Source organism: Vanessa atalanta, chromosome 5, assembly GCF_905147765.1.
Source record: "Vanessa atalanta chromosome 5, ilVanAtal1.2, whole genome shotgun sequence".
Classification (NCBI taxonomy): domain Eukaryota; kingdom Metazoa; phylum Arthropoda; class Insecta; order Lepidoptera; family Nymphalidae; genus Vanessa; species Vanessa atalanta.
Window position 1 is genome coordinate 3271544 of NC_061875.1, and position 19562 is coordinate 3291105.

Genomic DNA, 19562 nt, shown 5'->3' on the forward strand with positions numbered 1-19562 from the left:
AAATGTAAGATAATGGTCGATTTATGTTATCATTTTATTTTTTAATAGCGTAAGCCGATTTTTGTCTCATTGGTAAAGGGAAGATGGCTGCATATAAAAATTCGGTTATAGTCTAATTTTGAAGAGCACCAGCCGTAGATGTGCAAAAATATAAAAAGGTTTAATCATAAACAACAATTTAATAAATTGCAATCATGCAATTTATTAAATTGTTATGATTTAACAAAGAATTAAATTTAGAAAGTTACTGGCCACGTAGAGAGCGGCGCTATGACTGTATAAAAAAAATTAAATCGTGCGAACAGATGTCGTCGGTTTACAATGAAATTAAAAAAAAAAAACCTGTCATAGTGTTCGAAACTTGTAAGAATCTGTTGAATAAATGAGACGTTTCGCGTGCGACCCGCAAGCTTTAATTATTATTTATTAAAGAGAGTAACTGTAATAATGATTATACAAATATAGACCCTGATATTTGTGTTGTATGTCCATATGTGTGCGAATGATTTTGGATACTAAAAATCACTTCTTATCTACAATTTATATATCGCAATCATAATTATTAGTTTCTATTTTATAAGTAACTCAATTATGCGGTGCTTATTTATTTAAGGCTTCGTTGCGCAAGATATTTATTTATAAAGATGCTTGCGCAATCAGTAGACGACTAAGCCTTTTATTTATTTAACTATGCTAAGATATAAGTCTACATTGATTAATATTCATGTCATAAAATTTTATGATGTGCACAAGGGTTTATGATGAATACTATAATGATGTAACCGATATACGCATCACACCATTTGAGTGTTAATTAATATAAAAAAGCTTGTTTTTATGGCAAATTATTTAATGTAAACAAAATAAAACAATCTTAGTATATTTATATATTTTTTTATTTGTTCATTACAAAACTGAGATTTCTGTTAAATCTTAACTAGAGAAACACAATGAAACGAATAAAATCTCCACTAATGTCCAAGTAACTTACTTTATAAAAATTCATTGATTTATACTAGTCTTTTATAACAATGATATTTTTAGATTTCTTTTGTAATAAATGCACAGCTAGCATGATTGGCACTTTTCCTTGTCATTTATTTTGATATCTTCCTGGGCTTTATCTTTTTTATGTTCGAAGTAAAGCCACCTGCAATGAAACATATCATTATTTTTTTATTTAAGATATATATTTAATACTTTAATACTTTAAAATTATGCATTTTTTTTTCAGTAGTTTCTTTTGTTTGATAATAATGGTATATTATATTATGCAACATTAAATATAGACGCAATGAAGAACAGTCTGTTATCAATTTGCATCTGTTTTTTATTATAAATTGTACCAATACTAAAAACGTAAATAAAAAAAATAAAAAAACGTTAATATTTGTAATTTATAAATAGAACCTAATAAAACTAAATTAGAATATTCTATAAGAATTTCAGTGCTTGACTTGTAAATATGGAAAGTAAGAAATAAAATATATTTGAAGCCGTATAATATTATCTTCAATTTTATAAAAGCAGTCGTGAAATTAACACAACAATACTCTTGTCTATTAAATCTTGCAAAATTGACAACAACTCTGAAATTTCCAATGCGTAATACTACATCTATTTAATAAATTCCAGAATTAGATTCCATTGCGCTCATAACGACTCTTGATTCCTTATGCTAGACCTAAATAGATGATACTGCAGTCTTATATAGGTAGCAATACTGAACGGATCATATAAAATAATCTTATTAAACAAAAACAAAAACTCTTAAAATAACAATTGCGCATCAAAATAATTGTATGTTTCAAAATAAACCAAATATAGAACATATTTAATGCATCAAGCAGAACTATTTTTAGAATCTTGAACTCATTGCTATAAACGTCATGTTTCCAAACGAAAATATATCTCGTTCTTAGTTATTTTTTTCGTATACAAATAATATATCTATTCAATAACCCAAATATAATATGAACTAACATCGTGATTACGTTTACAATAGGTACTATAGTATTTAAAATGAGGAAAATGAACGCAATCGACTGTAATACTTTGTGGTTTAGAAATAAGATCATAAAATATATATATATCTCACCCAAATATAATTATAGCCGGAACAGTAAGTAGTGCACCTAAGAGGAATACCGCTCCAGGTAAAATATTCAATGTTTCGATATAAACCCTTGAATACAGAGGGCCATATACCAAAGGTGTCATTGCTTCTGCTAGACCAAAGAGAGAGTTCACCTTACCTAGAAAATTATAAGAATTGTAAACAATTTGTATTTATTTTATTATAACTTTACCAATTTATGTTTTTAGAAAAATAATTTTAAAATGTAACTTTGTTAAATATAAATTGATTAATTTAGCCGTGAAGCCGTGGCTCCTGCGCCTGAAGTCTTTTCGATCACGTCAGAGTAACTTCCTCGTACTTTATTAGTGTCCCCTGAGATTGGACGCCGTGACCGGCAGACATAAGTTCATTTATTTCATTAATATTCAATTTAGTTAATTATTATTTAAATCATAGTTAATTTTAAATTAGATTATATGAATTATTCTGTTACTTTTTAATATATAATCTATCTCGTTTACTATCGGCGTAGTATTATTATAACATATTATGTACTTGCTATTGGTAGTGGGCAAGAATTGGTTAATGGAAGAGATTTTAAACTCAATTATTTGGTGAAATATTTTAGGATTATTTTATTAATAATTTCTTTAATGCAGACAAAAAATGTCTGCAAAACGTTTTCGTTTTAATTAGGGATTCGTTTAAGATATACAATATCTGTTTAATATAATTAATTAATGTTATGTTTTTTTTTATAATATATAAATGACTACAATTATAGATCTCAAATTTGAATTAAATTCTATTTTAAAATCTTTTATTCAATAACAGTTTAATATATGAATTTAGTTTGGTTTATAAAATACGTACCAAATTCTTCTCCGCTGACAAGTTTTGATGCTATTGAACGCATCGCAATAAACGATGTGCCGTTGAGTATTTCCAATAGAGGTGCTGAAACATACAAGCGATATTCAAATATCAATATATCAATCATTTAAAAAAAAAACTTACTACTGATTATGTCAGTATTTTTTAAATTAAGATACATTTTTTACAAGCAAGTATCAAAATGTATTAAATTATATAATAAACATTTTTATGAGCCAAGCGTTGTATCGTTTTGGAATTTAGTCTAATTGAGCCAAATTTTGCTCAAGTTTTTCTTCTAAGACTAATTGAGGTTTGAAATCTAATTCTTCCCGCGCCTAAATAAGTACTACAAATACAATTCCAAAAATTGTGAATTGCTCGATCTTTGAAAGCCTAGAATTGTGTGCCTTCGTTTTACGAAATGTTGCTTGTTTATTAAAAACTTAAGTTATACATATAGTAGTAGATATTACGCGAAAGTAAATGCGAACGCAAAAAGGTTTAATGTAACTCGGAATAGTAATTTGGAACAGCGATTACGGCACGTTTGCCGTACGGAGTACGGACGCAGTTCGTTTGGCGTTTTTCTTTTGTTATTTCAATTGATTACCAACCAGTAAGTTTATTGTCCTTTTTATTTTAAAATAAATAAATTTATCTTCTTAATAAATGTTAATTAATATTTTTTTTGATAAAGGGCAAATGTGCCACGTGATGGTCAGACCGATAAACATTGGCGCTTTAAGGAATATTCCCTTACAAAGACAATGCACCACAAACCTTGAGAGCTGAGATGTTATGTTCCATGTGTTCTTACTCTGACAAAATCATCCTTTAAGTCGGAACTCAACAATACTAAGTATTTCTGTTTGGCGTTGGAATATTTGATGAGTGGCTACCTATCCAGGTGCGCTTGCACGAAGCCCTATCACCAAGTATATAAAGATAACCTATTAATGTTTTATTGTTGGAAAATTCTGACTCTTTTCTCAAAGATCACATATGGCTGAATTTTATCTCATACAAACAGGTTGCCTCTCGATGGTATCCCTCACTGTCTAGCTCGAGATGAATTAAATAAAAAATCACATAAAAACTCAGTAGCGTTTGCTCGAGTTTCAAACAGTTGAATAACGATTGATATGTTGTAGCCACTGAGCCATCTCGATCTTCTATAATTATAAACTTATATTTTTTAATTAACTTGAAGCGAGCTAGAACCTCAAATATTCGAAGTTAATTCCTCCTCATATCTTTGTGCCATTTGTAATTGAAACACTTGGACGTTAGGAGTAATAGTGCTAAAAAACCGAAAAGATTTAACAGCCCGCCTTATTGCCTCCCCTAGTGACAGGAGGCTGTGGTTCATTTTTCGCCCAGTGAATCGGAATTTCGATTCAACGGGGAATTGCTGCCAGCGCTTTTTTTAGCTTCATGATTTGTACAGTGATTATTTTTTATTATAAAGTGCAAATATTTGTATACTACATGTAACAAGTTAACCAATCCGTCTGAAACGAAAAACTGATTTTGTTCGATAATCGTTTTTCAATAATAATATGAATAAAATAATCGAAAGATATAAAACTCTATCAAAGCGACACATTGCGCCAAAAAACCTATTTATAAGAAATACTGGACAACTGAGTTTCCGTATGGTTTACTAGAGTATATAAACAATTTCGTCTTATGTTCATATTGAAAAAACACAACCCGAGGATGAGACAAATGAAATTATGCCATCAACTCGAACTACAGCGTGGTAGAATTAATTCCAAGCTGTTTGTTTAAAAACAGCAGTAGAAGTATCTTCACGTTTAGTTTTCATGCAGTAAAGGTAATCTCGTGTTTTTCACGAGTGTTCATTAATTGCTGTTTTGGTCGTTAGCCGATAGCTTATCTAATCAAACATTTATTTAATAGCAACCGACCTAGTTGAGTCGTTTTTTGTTATCTGAAAATAATATCGTATTTATTTTCGGACATGTTACGCAAAATATGAAGCGCTGAATAATTATGGATTTAAGATTAATTTAACCAGTTCGAAATTTAAAGTTGACATTTCGGACGTATAAAAAAATCAATGAGAAAAACAAGATCGAACATATTATTCGTATACGAAAAACGTGTCATGATGATACTTCAATTGGTGAAGATTTTTTTGCATATATATACAATTTTTCTTTACTTGAACTCACATGCTATACACTGCAAATGCACTGCATTGCAATATCTTATTAGATAAAAAAATACATTCTCTTGTTATTAAAATATACAAATGTTTATATAATACAGCGATTACAAGAGATCTTAGTGTACGTGAGACGATTGAGCAAAAATGTACGTATACACTATAATGTAATTGATCGCCGATAATTTTGCATGGACGCTTTCGTGAATGAATAGATCTGTAATGAAAATTCAAATATGTGTTTACCAGACCAGACAGACGATATACATTTAAGAACTCATAATTAATTATAAACAGTTTATGAATTATGTTAATGAGACACTTAGATAAGTGAAGATAAGATTTAGACCCAAATAATTGTAAGTATGTGTTTACTACACAACACTAATTAGCGTTCTGAGTTTCGGTTTTAATATTGAGTGAGCCAGTGTTATTAAAGGTTAAGTATATATAGCTATGTATTTATAGAGATACTTTTATTGTATGTATTGTTCAATGTAAACTGCTACCACTAAATTGATTTACTTGGTGGTAGGGCTTTGTGCAAATCCGTCTGGATAGGTACCACCAATCAGTTTTGACGGTAGTATATATGATATGTACTGCCGCCAAAAATGAAAAAATAAAAATGAATCCGGTTCGGGTTTGAGTTAGCCAGTGTAACTAAATACACGAGGGACATACAATACTACAATGTAGTTCCCAAGGTTGGCGGCGTACCAGTAATATGAGAAACTATTAATATTTCTTTCAGTAATCATGTGCAGTGGTAACAACTTAAAATCGGGTGGCCCATTTGCAAGTACCTATATGAAATTTTATTGGTAGTGAAATTTTGTTAATTTACTAATTTCCACCGGCGGTTTTGCCTGCATGTTGGGGAGTCAGTATATGTCCTTTTGTGTATGTAAAATTACATAACGATTGGTTGAGTAGCTAAGATGTGAATTCATCACAAAGAAACTCACTTTAGATTTAAAATATTAGTTAGCATATAATTTAGGTATACTGGAGTTAACTATATATATTACAGATATAGTATATCTGCTGATTTAACAATACCATTCATAAGGTAAGGTAACACTAAACTAACAAAGTAATACTATCAAGGCAAAACGATTTATTAAAATTTTAGTCAATCGTAAATAATATTATTAAAATACATTTTTATTAATTAAACAGTGGACAGTAATATTTACTTGCGAGTTAGCTAAAATTTAACTTAACTCCATACCATCCTGCACAGTTACAAACTACAGTTAATGCTCTAAGTTTTGTTCTATTACTTGAGTTGACTAAGTTGAACTTACATTTCAATTGAAGTTATAAAATCATCTATAATGCTTTCTAAGATTTCATCGAACTGTAACTTAATTAGTGGGGTCAATAATACTTCATTAAGCGAGTTTGAGGTATGGTTTTGCAATGTTCGATATATTTCTTGGATATCATGAAAGAAAAACAACCTTAATTGATGCTATAGTTTATCGTCTTATTTTTTTTTTCGCTGGAAAAACGCGTTACGCCCACGTGGAAGTTGGGGGGGACTCGCCGGTGCCCCAGATGTTGGCGGTACACTGGAATACCCGCTTAAAAACCAGCGGTGCCCTCCCCGTCTCATCGGTGGCCACCACGGGATCGCTTTCGCATGCTACCGTGACATAGTTTATCGTCCTACTCAACGATCCCAGTTGATCCAAGTTGTGACCAACATTCGTTTTATTTAAATGCAAAGTACAAAATATTTAACATTAAGTTATTTTGCCAGGACTATATTAATATTTTATAAAAGTGAAAGTTATTTAATTATGGAAAATTATTTTGTACAAACAAAATACGAATAGGCAAACCTAGCATTTAGTTCACTTATTGTATGTAGTCTTATAATAAAACTAGCTGTGCCCGCGATTTCCTACGCGTTAGAATTAAACAAAAAAGTTACTGTTGTAGCCTAAGTTACTCCTTATTACATCAGCTATCTGCCAGTGAAAGTCCCGTCGAAATCGATCCAGCCGTTACAAAGAGATTAGTCGCAACAAACAGACAGACAGAAAGACAGACAAAAATTAAAAAAAAAAGATTTTGGTATATGTACCGTGTATACATATCATATGTATGTATGCATTTAGGAAAAAGCGGTTATTTTAATATAACAAACCGACACTCCATTTTTATTATATGTTTGTATAGATTAAATGTAAACAAATATTATTAAACTTACCTAAATATATTTCCAAATCATTTCTTGCGAAGGCATAAGCAAATGATGCAACAATTTTGCTCGTACATGATATTATGCCAAGTAAAGTATCGTCTAATTTGAGATAATTGCTGAAGAGGCTAATTGAAAAAGCTGTACCTGTATATGAAACAGAAAACATAAATTAGAGTAATTTACAAATTATTCAGATAATGTGATATTAAAAAGATCTGGGATATAAATGTGTATAGAGGTCATAACAATTACATAGTTTTTGAGGCCAGTGTACTAACCCTGAAAATGTTAATTGATAAAGCAAGTTCCACTGAACTTTTCTTGGCTTAATTTGTTCTAATACGGTCTAGTTACTGAAAATTATTCTAGGTTTGTGCAAGCCCATTAAGTTAGGCACCACCCACTCATAAGATATTCTTCTGCCAAACATCAATTGAATCGTTCAGGCGTAATATTGTTATGGTCAGGGTTGAAGGGTAAGTAAGCTGGTGCAACTAGAGGCACAAGGGTCATAACATCTTAATTCCCAAGATTGGTGGTGCATTGATGATGTAAGGAATGTTTATTATTTCTTACATCGCAATGTCTTTGGGCGGCAATGATAATTTACCAGCAGGTGGCCTATTTCCTCAAACGCGTACTATATTAGCCGCTATTATTAAAAAAAAAACGGGGAACCTACTGCCAAAATATTCCTTTTAACTGACTAAAAGGAGACTTTTGCAAAGCTGTGGTAAATTAAAGCAGTATGGTACCTTTTTTTAAATCGATCAAAGTATTCAATAAGGTAACAATTGTGAATAACTTACCCAGTAAATTAGTGATTATACTGTACGTTGACCAGATACTAAATTTTACTTCATCCCAATTAAATCTAAATCTCGTAAACAGATACAATATAGTAAACTCTCCTGAAATAAGAAAAATATTAATACGACACGTAAAACCAAGTAACATATAAAAAATGTCTATTATTTACAAATTACCTTGCATCGGTCCAAATACAACACATACAACTATTAGCAGAAGACACACTCGAACTCGCCTGTTACTATTATCACTCTTGAAGGCTACTTTAAATGTTTCTTTCACCAGAGACACATCGAAAAATTCCCGTAAAAAGCCAATACAGCCGTGGTTTTTCTGCGAATTTATAAGAAAAACGTAACTCACGATAAATTTCCAACGGAAACCATTCTCCAAATTACAAACTAAAAAATATTTAAAAATGCGCTTACGTTTTTGACTTGCTTCTTTTTAGGATCTTCTAAACAAAAGTATCCATATAGAAGACTACACAAATATAGACTAGCTGATAGAGAAAATATTCCATAGTAACCTATCCACGTGAGTAATACTCCACTCAGTGCACTACCTATTGGGTAGCCAAGAGACATGCATAAATTTACAATGCCCACTCTATATGTTCTATCTTCAGTAGTAGTAATATCACCTATGTAACTAAATACACCGATAAAGTTCGTAAACCAACCACCAGTGATTGCAGGAAATATACTCTCTGTTAAAGCAGTTACTTCGGCTGGAAGTTCGTAGAAGTAATAGGTATTAATAATAAAACCGACACATGTAATAAATTCTCCTACGATCGGCATAAGGATACACGCCTTCCTTCTACCAGTTTTATCACTCCAAGCTCCAACGAATAAAATAATAAGAACTGGAATAGCTGTTTGGACTATGTTCTTCCAGGCCTGGATCCCAGCAGTGTATGTTTGAACATTTTCCTCATATTCAGTAAAATTTTCCGTTTGTCTAGATTTTAAAGCATCGCAAATTTCAATACTATAATTAAGATTCACACGACAGACCTTTTCTAGGTTTAAATTTTGAGTAGCTAATGACGCCAAAACGCTTGGCATTATATAACAAGCCATAATAGGTTCCACTGTGATGTTATCTTTTATTAATTTTAATTTTTCTCTGAAGGTAATTTTTTTAGTTACATTTACCTTATTATTATCATTACCATGTTCCAATTTTAAAGGAGATTCTTCGTTTGTTTCCTCTGTACTCGTATTTTCTTCAACTTCTTTATCAGCTTTAGCTACTGATTTTGGTTTTTCCGTTTCAGCCATTTTGCAGTAAAATTTAAAAGTAGTTATAAAATATCAAAAACTTTATAAAACATCTGAAGTCTTCACATCGCGAAATTAAACTTTCCTTTATCTTCCAACAAAAGAATGAATACTAAACTAAATAATATAATTAACTGAGTTACGTTTATTTGTATAACGATTATTTATACTATAATTACATTAAATATTTGCAATGCCATCCGACAGTATTGATAAGAATATTCTTAGCCACTATCTAGTCTATTTATTTAAAAATAATTTGTTTTTGTTTTCAAAATAAAAGTTTTATATTTGTTCAAAATATTTAATAAAGATTTACAAAGTTTCTTAATGATCTAAACGATTTAATAAATTTGTTATTCGGGATGAAGAAAGACGTGGAATTTACTTGCTTGAATTTCCTTCATTGTCTACTCAAACTAGATTCTCTTAGTGTAACTAGTTCCAATCTTACGATTGCTATAATCCTTTGGCGTTGTGATTTCTTTCTATAATATGAAAACTACAGTTCTTTTGCTGCCAATTCAACGCAATTTTCTTTCATTTGTTTTCTTTGAATCGTGATGTGTTCCCAAAAAAGCCAACTGAAATTTTTTTTCGTGTAATAATAAATCAACAATACAAGATGTAAAAATAAACAAATTCAAACAATGAAAACCGAAGACAGTATTTTGGGTAAAGGCATTATGGTCTTGTGAATAGAATATTAAATTCTATGAATTTAATTTTTGCAGAGTATGAAAGATCAGTCAAAAATAACATCTCGGAGAAAACTGCTGACGTCAGAAGAACTATTAAACCACATCATCGTCTTCCATCTTCATCAGTAATAATAAAGTGGAAGTTTGGGTTCAATACACTTTTTCCTAAAAGTAGTTGTGATTTTGTATGTACATAAATAATGTTACTTACATAAAAACTGCCACAGCAGGTAGCGTCATAGCGGACCCCAGAAGAAATACTGCGCCTGGTAAGACTTCCATTGTAGCTACATATACCTTTGTATATAATGGTACATACACTAGCGGCATAAGGTTTTCGACCAGTGCAAAAATTGAATTTACTTTTCCTAAAATTCATAAAAATGATTAATTAAGTATTGTTCAGTTTTCTTCCATTTAATTAAAGAAATCATTTTATATTTTAAAATTGTAAGTTACAGGTTCATCATTTTAACTGATATCTGAAAATATATACAAAAAAACCCGTTGAAATACAACAAAAATATAAGTTTATTATTTTGAATAATTATAACAACGACAACAACATGGACTATTGTTTCAGTGTTTGAATTTATAAATTAAAAAATGTGTATGTGTTTGTGTGTGTGTGTATGTTCTTTAATATCGAGCATCGATCGACATCCCGCATTTATCACGTAATAGCGTTATGAACATAACATATTATTTTCTGTATGTAATAAAAATTCTATATGTGTAGATATATAAATAATGTGGTGTTCGAAGATTTTTGTCTTCCATATAATATGACATGCTCGTGACAGTAAGATAAGTAAACTTCAAAGACATATTTATGTTGCTTCATAGAATTCCAAATGTTCGGTGACGTTTAATAACATTCATGAGGGGACGTGCCCAGATAACTTATGTTCGCTGTCCTAATATCGTATTCTATATAAATACATACATTGGGCCAAAATGGTTCAAATCCGGGCAACAACCGCTGAATTTTGCCGTGCTTAATACATTTCGTCCTCTGAGATGAAGGAACACATCGTGAGCAAACCTGTATGGGCCGGATTAAAATATTCCGCATTGGATCGGTGTGGTGGATTAAACTCCAAGCCTCTTGCTCAAAGAGGATAGGATGCCTTAGCCGAGCAGTCGGATTTCAATAGTATATTTTTAATATATATTTACATATTACATTTAAAATAAATGAAATACCGTAAGTAATTATCGTGAATAACTCGAGAATAGGCGAATATTGCAAAGCCTAAACTAATTCCTTTATGAAGAGACAGTTCATTACTACAGTAAAAAATAAGTATTATTTAAATATTTCATTTTCTATGAAATAAAGAAACATGTTTTGAATAAAGTTTTAATTACGTATAGTTCTGGAAACAGCGTGATAACGGTTTTAATTATTTTAATGCTGTACGAATTTTGGCTAGTTTTTTGGCAAATGGACCACCTGATTGGAAGTGGTCACCACTGCTTATAGACTTTGGCACCATAAATAATATTAATCTTTCCATATACTATCGAACAGTTCACAACCAATGTATATTTAAATCTATATTTTTACGAGTATTTATCGAAATATTCCTGTTCGCTTACCAAAATTAATTTAATTAATATCGAGAAATAATTTATGACTGTGCGTCATTAAAGTGAGGCTAATTATTACTTTTATATTTTGACGACCTCCATGGTCGAGTAGTGTGTACACCGATTTTCATGGGTACGCCACTAGGAGGACCCGGTATCGATGTAGAAAAAGTTCATTAGTTTTCTATGTTGTCTTGGGTCTGGGTGTATGTGGTACCGTCGTTACTTCTGATTTTCCATAACACAAGCGCTTTAGCTACTTACATTGGGATCAGAGTAATGTATATGATGCTGTCCAACATATATTTATTTATTTATTTATATAATATCTTAATCTGTACATAACATCTTCTACAAATATTCATAGTATTATTATTGTAAACATATTTTGTCTTCCAGTTATGATCATGATTACGATACCTTGAAAGATTATTATTATAAGCGAAAAAGCTAATATTTCATCATAAAACATTTCACTTACCAAATTCATCCTGTGACACCAATTTAGAGGCAGTCGATCTCAGAGCCAGAAGTGACGTTCCATTTAATATATCAACTAAGGGAGCTAGAAATCAAATAAAAATGAAAGAGTTTTTTGTTTTAAAATCATAAACATTCAAGATTGTGGAATCTAACTATAATTTGGTGTCAATTTTAGTTATAATGTTAGATTAAAAATTCTATCAATAAAATCTTGAATTAACAGTGATGTTGTCATCAGTTGTTATCAGGATTAAACTTAGCTTTAAGACAAAATAACGTATACAAAGGCGGACTTATCAGTTTTTACATAAGTAAATAACAAAATGTTATAGTCATATGATTTATGAGAAGCAGCAACAAAAGCCCTTTTGCTTATTAACAAACTTTTAATACGAACCAATAAAGAAAATTCTTTCATTCGGCGCGAAACAGTACACAAAAGAGGCTGCTATTTTGCTAATAGTTGATATAATTCCCAGAACAGAATCATGCCATTGCAAATATTTGCTAAACACTAAGATGGAAAAGATTGTTCCTGAAAAGATAACATTTCAATTAATTTCATAATAATAATGTATTTTATATATGTATGTCGAAGATTGTATGTTGGTTTCACCGTCCCGTTGAAAATTGTCATATAGATATTTTATTGATTGCGTGTTCCGCAATTCTACTCGCGTTCAATGTTGAAGAAATTTTTCCTTCAGCATCGAGCGCGAGGTAAGAAAACATGCAAGTGGTGCATATTCTGCACGTCGTGTGTATTCACGAACTCGCATTGAAACATTAGTTTTCCAATAATGTTCTTTTTACTTTATCATTTTTATTGAATTACCAATTTTTAAATTCAACAATTTTGACTAATGCTTTTAGGAAAATGAATTCGAAAATCGGCTACCTATTCTTAAGTTACTAGCTTACAAGAACCGACACGGTAAGAAATATAGTATACTCATTATCTTGCGTAAATTTTGTTTCATGTGTCTGTTAGATCACCAATCACCAACTAGAATACTGTACACTACAGTACATATATTATTTTATTATGTATAGCATATATATAGTCGTTTAATGGTAGAATTAAAGCATCGAGAATACATGTATGACTGTGAACGTTTATTTAGAACGTGCAAGAACATAAACTTCACGCGAAATTGATAACGTTAAGAAAGATACGTAGCATAGCTACTTATATAAAAAAAAAAAAATAGTAGTCTTGGTTTAGTACTTTTCGCGGTTACATTACAAAAAACATCTCAAATTTATTAGTATAGCTTAATTTCTTTAGTAAAAATAATAGTATTTTAATGTTATTTCGTTACACTTAACAGGATTATTTTCGAAAATATTTTCTTTTTTTGATTTTATTCCGAAACTTAAGGGTATAAGGGTAAGCTTTATCTACAATTTGTTTAATTTAATAAGGCATAATAATTACGGACTATATTAGTAATTGTTAGCTACATCTGATACTCTAACCCCGGCTTTTCATCGGTGCAATTTATGAAAAACCAAAATTATATGATATAAAAATATTTTATAGCCTACTTGGTAATAGTTTATCTATCTAGCATTGGAAATTCTTTTAGAGTTGGATCATAAGTCCGGAGATTATCCCCTTAATAACAAATTTTAACGCTGTCTTGTATTATTATAGATATAGTTGAAAGTGACTATCTTCATAATATTGATACACCAATAATTCACAACAGTTATCGACATCGTTACTTAAAAAAAATAGTCAACTTAATAGTTTAGGAGTTATGTGTGACAAATCAAATAGATTACTGGAAAATTTGACTGCAAAACATCGATTTTCAATTAATGTAGGTATGAAATGGCTTAAATTCAATATAATAGTGATTAGTCATTACAATTATGATATCATTTGTAATAGTTTCTTATAAATAGTTATAAAACGTGCGATTGTGTTATAGGTAACCTTAGAAATAATTATTTTTATCTGCAATAATGACCGTAAACGAAAGATCCCACAAATAACATTCTGTCTTTGTCTCCACCAGTGGCATGATAGTGGATGTTCACCGAAAGAATCGGCATTTGACATTCAGTAAATAGTTTTTTGTCCCAGATAGGTTATATATTCTATTTAAATTAAAATTATTTATATTAAATTATTTATTCATTATGAGTTCGTAAAAACAATTTCTACGTGGTGGCAAACTTTTTAATTGACAAAAAAGAGATATTAGCATATCAATTGGACTTTTTTAATAACATTTTAAGGCCTTAAGTTCAGTAATACATACATTGTTGAGACTCTTCTAGTTTAACCAGAATAATATAAAACATAAAATTTCACTTCCAGTATCAGAATAAATTTACCGGGTAAATTACCGAAATAGAATCGTATCAAAATTCATCGTGTAGAATTTATCGGACAAACGGACATAATTCTCCGGGCTGGTAAAAAAGGTCCCAAAATGTACAGCTTAATTGTACATTGGGTTAATATCAGCTTATTTCATCTCACATCGTTAGAAAATTAATTTGGTATAAAATTTTAATACAAGTACTTACCGAACGTATGTGTTACACAATTATAAGCTTGAAAAATACTAAATTTGACTTCGTCCCAATTAAATCTGTATCTTGTAGATATGTATAATATAGAAATTTCACCTGTGAATAAAATTAAAAATTAATTAATCGTTCGGAAACTATATTACGTTAGAATCTTTTGATAAATCAGGCGTTACATAAACTTCTCTTTGACTGATTTTAAATACAGTTGAGGCTGGCTGAAACATTTTTACCTCAAAAATATTTAAAAAATAAGTTATATTTTCTCGTTCTTGCTTCATTTTGCGAGGCACAGATCTTTATCTTTATCATGTTTTCCCATAAAAAATTACCCCCCGTTCACCCATTGGTTAATACCTGACCTTCGCCGCATAATTTCTCAAGATTGTCTTACATAATAGATCGGATTGTCTAACCAATCAGATGCGAGAATTTTGTTCCGTAGGAATTCAACTCGTGGGAAGGGTTATAAATTTACTTTAAGTTAAAATATAGAAAACTCTTATTTAAACAAAAATATTGATCAAACCTTTTCTTACCATGCATAGGTCCGAACAAAATACTAACGACTACCAGTAATACACAAATCCTTAACCTTCTGTTGTTTGTGCCTTTCTTCCATATAACTTGTAAGGTATCTTTTATGTTTGTCAAATCAAAAAATAATCGAAAGAAGTGCCCTATTCCTTTTCTGTCGTGCTGAAAGAGTAATATTAAATTATTATTAATTTTTAAATCAGATGCATACGCTGATCTACACAACGAAATAGACGACATATTTTATCATGTCAGGTCAAAATATTTATGTAAAGTCGATACATGTTTCGGGGAGAGATCTCTGAAAGAGGTCTCGGCTTTAATCTTAATCAAAAGGTTTCGTGAGGTCTTTATAAATACGAAAACTGTATCGCATAGCTGTTCTACATTAAAATTATTTGGTAGATATTCGTATGCATAAGGATCTTAATAATTCTAATAATTCATTTTGCTGGCAACATTGAACATAAGCTTTACGAGAATTGATGACTAGATAACGCTGTCATTAAAATAAATGTTTTTTCTTGAGAAGTTGACAGGTAAAAGAAACAGGAACAGTAAAACCGCTCGTGTTCTAGTCTTTATTGTTAGTACAGCTTTATTAAAATCGTTCTGTGAAGTTTACTGAATATTCTGTCACCAAACATTATTTTATATTGTTGTGTTTTGGTTTGCAGGATCAATAAAAATAGCGTAATAGAATTGTCTGTATTGGTCATAGTGTCAAATATCTATGGTCAGTATTTTGGTTGCCATTAGTTGGAAAAAGAATAATATTTTATATTCCTCAAGGAATACAATTACAAGTAAATATATTTATAAATTTGACTTTGTTAATCGCACGATATGCTTGCTGGATATCTACAAAAATCCAATGGAAGTTAAAAAAATATACCAGAATTTTTATAAATTTCTTTTAGCGTAGATTTAGCCTCCTAAAATTGAGACTTTTTTGTAAATCCGTGTGACTTTTAAAGTTGAGCTGATTATTTAGACGTTTATATGTCATTGAAGGAATTAAAAAAATAATAAGACTATGACTATGTGACATATATTGTTTTGAGAATAATAAAATCGAATTCAGGGAAATACAAAACTGTAAGATTTTGTAAATTTTGATTTTGAAAACATGCCCATAGCAACATTTTTTTTTAATGCTAGATAAAATAACTATTTATTGTGTGGCACGAGTAGCCGAACAAATCAGATAAATATTTATCTTTACTGTTATTGCAAGCGATTGTGTCAGAGGTGTTCCCATACAAGGTAAATTAATTTTATTTTCAAGTACATCTAGTCGTATCTGCTTGCCCAAATTAAACATTTTCATCATAATTGCTATTTTTTAATCATAGAACAATTGGGTTAGTAAATTATTATCACTTTGATAGTAAGAAGGGATTATGCAGTTTGTATATTTTATCATTGCGTTCGAAGGTGAAACCATGATAAAACTTTGATGAGTATCATGTAATCGCTGCATTATAGTTTACTATTTTACTACACTGACATATGTTGTAAGAATTTGGTGGTTTAAAAGAGCAGTTCCTATCACAAGATCACATTATTAACGTCGTTAATGGTTTTAATGTTATATTTTATTTATCACTTGCTTACATACTCTTCGTATAGAAACAGAAATAGTATAAAATATAATTGAATACCAATAATTACAGTTTTACTTAATTAATTCATAAAGAAGTTCATAAGATAGACTTACCATTTTTTGTTCAGGTGTGCGTTTTGGATCTTTTAGAACGAAGATATTATACATGAGATTAATAAAATGTATGCTACCAACAACTCCATAGCATCCATAGTAACCGATTGTTTTCAATAGTATTCCACTAATTCCCATTCCAATAGGGAACCCTACAGTTAAACTAAAATTGATAAGTCCCATTCTAAAAGTTCTGTTTTTATCATTGGTGATTGCACTTATATAGGAGAACATAGTTAAGAAACAAACACACCACGATCCAGTAAGACCGTCAATAATAGCTTCACTGAACACAATGACTTCCAATCTAAATTCATAAAAGAAATATGTGTTAATAATACCATTGATGCTTATAAGCATTTGACCTATAATTGAATAGATTAAAAAAATCTTTCGATGACCTGTTCTATCCGCCCATGATCCGATAAAAAGAGCTAAAATGCAAGGTATAGTAGCTGTAATGTAAGTTCTCCAAGACATAGCTTGAGCGACCAGATGCTGTACGTCCCTTTCGTAAATATTCTGTTCCTCCAAAGTTTGCATTTTAAGAGCATCGCAGATCTCACTTGTAAAGTTTAAATTTACCCGACATGCCTTCTCCAAGTTTAAATTTTGAGACGTTAATATTCCAAGAATTATCGGTAATATGAAGAGAAACATCGTTGGTTCCACGGTTGTATTCTTAACGACGTAATAACATGTCTCTTTGAAACTCCTCTTTTTGTCTTCATTTTGTTCTTCAGTGTCTTCCCTTAATGGATCGGTTTCCCTGAATTCTTCCCTTTCACTGCCATTTTCCGGATACCCGTTTTGCCTTTCCGTAGTCATGACGTCTAGTTTGATCTCACTTTCGCACTTATTTTTTTTCAATTTTTTTGTGACATTATATAGACTTCATAAAATTGTAAAGTACTGGTGTCGCTAACAATCTCACGTATTGTTATAGTAAGATTAGTGAGATATTGTAATTGATATTTTATATCTGATAATGTTCATAATTCTCGTATCTATAATTTTATTATTATGTTTTTATTCTAGACGGAGTTAGTTACCCAATCCGTACATGTGTATTGATAATCTTGTCGTTATATATTATATAAGACACGCTCATAGCTCTCACTCATAGTGGAAATTATTTGCGATCAACCTAACTGTTCCTGACGCTAACTGACATTTGATTTACTATTAGAATTGTCTACAATTCGACGAAATTTATTTTTTAATTGAATAATTGAATGACAAAGTGCGCTCAAACTTTTGATCCCTTATAACCAATAGAATTCGGAAGGTTAGTACTTAATAAATAATAATTATATTATTTTAATTTTGAAGTATTTGAGATTTAGCGTGTATTAATCGTGCACCTATGTACGCCATAGTGTGTTAAATTGTCGTACGTAAGAATAAGATTTCATAAACTTTGAATTACATTACATTAAAAAATGTAGCCAATAGTACTTACTACAATATATAATACATACAAATTTAATTATCAATGTTAAATAGTTACTTGTTTTGGTATATATTAACTTCCACCATCTTGCAAGTAACCAACGAAAAAATGATTATGTTTTATATATGTGGTTTTTCGACACTTTATAAAAGACAAATTTATATTAATGTTATTAAACATGTGTATATGGCTGTTGTTTACATATGTACATATATTAAGTAATTATGCTCAAAACGTTTATTCCTAAAATTATTCGAACTGTACACCTCCTTACCGTTTTATTAATCTCATGTCCTTTATTCAAAGGTTGTCTGGAAGGGATCGCTCTCTTAGTGATAAGACCTTTGTACATATCTTGCTATGTACAATAAAGCATATTCTATTCTATGTATTTTTTTATTTATTTATAATTTTTCATTATTTTCGCATCGCTAATTATGTAGACTAGGACATTGTAGTACATCTGCTCTCTGCTTTACTAAAGTATTTCTTCTTGGCTGTAGATTATCTGATCACGATGAGTAGCTAGATTTTCTTTTGATATTTACTCAGGCGAACTTGCACAAGATCTGAATTTAATTAAATGTTATTCACTGTTTTTCCGTGACTAGCTATTAAATAATAATATTTTTGCTAGTTTATTCTCTTGAGATATGTACCTACAGTGTAAAGTCGAACAATAACATTTTTATTTAGAAGAGAAACATATTTTTCTCAACGCTTCTAATTAAACGCCTAGAATTTCCGGCCGGATATCAAGTGACAGTTCAGAAATGTACACGTAACTATTTGAAGGCGATACAAAATACGACAGATCAAATAATAAAAGTTGGACTTATTATTAGATGATGATAATAGCAAGCTGATGTTTCTCTTCGCTTATTTAAGGTCAGCATAGTTTTAGTTCTAGTACGTTCTAGTAAATGAAAAATTACTGACAAGATGAATTACTATATATTACTTAATAATGGCTAGGTGGGTTGGTCAGTGCCTCTATGCCTAGGGTATAGTAAATATAACGAAAGCGAGAGAGATATTTGATATGAGATAGAAGAAGAGAAGTCATTTGTGAT

At 30.4% G+C, this 19562-nt stretch overlaps 2 protein-coding genes across 3 annotated transcripts; both read right to left on the reverse strand.

Annotated features, from left to right (window-relative positions):
- Nucleotides 1-878: 878 nt before the first annotated feature.
- Nucleotides 879-9570, reverse strand: LOC125064284 (proton-coupled folate transporter-like). The gene is made up of 7 exons (XM_047671245.1): nt 8601-9570; nt 8349-8505; nt 8172-8273; nt 7369-7506; nt 2954-3037; nt 2099-2255; nt 879-1150 (listed from the first exon to the last, which is right to left on the reverse strand). Exons 1-7 carry the CDS (start codon nt 9456-9458, stop codon nt 1069-1071), a joined length of 1578 nt encoding a protein of 525 aa, XP_047527201.1. The 5' UTR covers nt 9459-9570; the 3' UTR covers nt 879-1068.
- A 239-nt stretch (nt 9571-9809) lies between these two features.
- LOC125064115 lies at nt 9810-18223 on the reverse strand. 2 transcript variants are annotated; one of them, XM_047670918.1, is made up of 8 exons: nt 17438-17456; nt 17037-17343; nt 15319-15478; nt 14777-14878; nt 12633-12770; nt 12234-12317; nt 10371-10527; nt 9810-10042 (listed from the first exon to the last, which is right to left on the reverse strand). In XM_047670918.1, the coding sequence occupies exons 2-8, from the start codon at nt 17268-17270 to the stop codon at nt 9961-9963; spliced, it is 957 nt and encodes a 318-aa protein (XP_047526874.1). In that variant the 5' UTR covers nt 17271-17343; nt 17438-17456; the 3' UTR covers nt 9810-9960. The 2 variants fall into 2 exon arrangements, with proteins under 2 accessions (XP_047526874.1, XP_047526873.1); XM_047670917.1 differs by having other exon boundaries at nt 17037-18223.
- Between the last annotated feature and the right edge of the window lie 1339 nt (nt 18224-19562).

Excerpts from the sequence above, each read along its gene's own strand:
- LOC125064284 (XM_047671245.1), bottom strand. The coding sequence starts at position 9,458 with ATGGCTGAAACGGAAAAACCAAAATCAGTAGCTAAAGCTGATAAAGAA. Across the intron at positions 7,507-8,171 it reads TATAATCACTAATTTACTGG|GTACAGCTTTTTCAATTAGC; the intron begins GTAAGTTATTCA and ends TTTCATATACAG. Across the intron at positions 3,038-7,368 it reads TGATTTGGAAATATATTTAG|CACCTCTATTGGAAATACTC; the intron begins GTAAGTTTAATA and ends TGTATGTTTCAG.
- LOC125064115 (XM_047670917.1), bottom strand. The coding sequence starts at position 17,864 with ATGACTACGGAAAGGCAAAACGGGTATCCGGAAAATGGCAGTGAAAGG. Across the intron at positions 14,879-15,318 it reads TTTGTTCGGACCTATGCATG|GTGAAATTTCTATATTATAC; the intron begins GTAAGAAAAGGT and ends TTTTATTCACAG. Across the intron at positions 10,043-10,370 it reads CCTGCTGTGGCAGTTTTTAT|TTGGCTTTTTTGGGAACACA; the intron begins GTAAGTAACATT and ends AAAAAATTTCAG.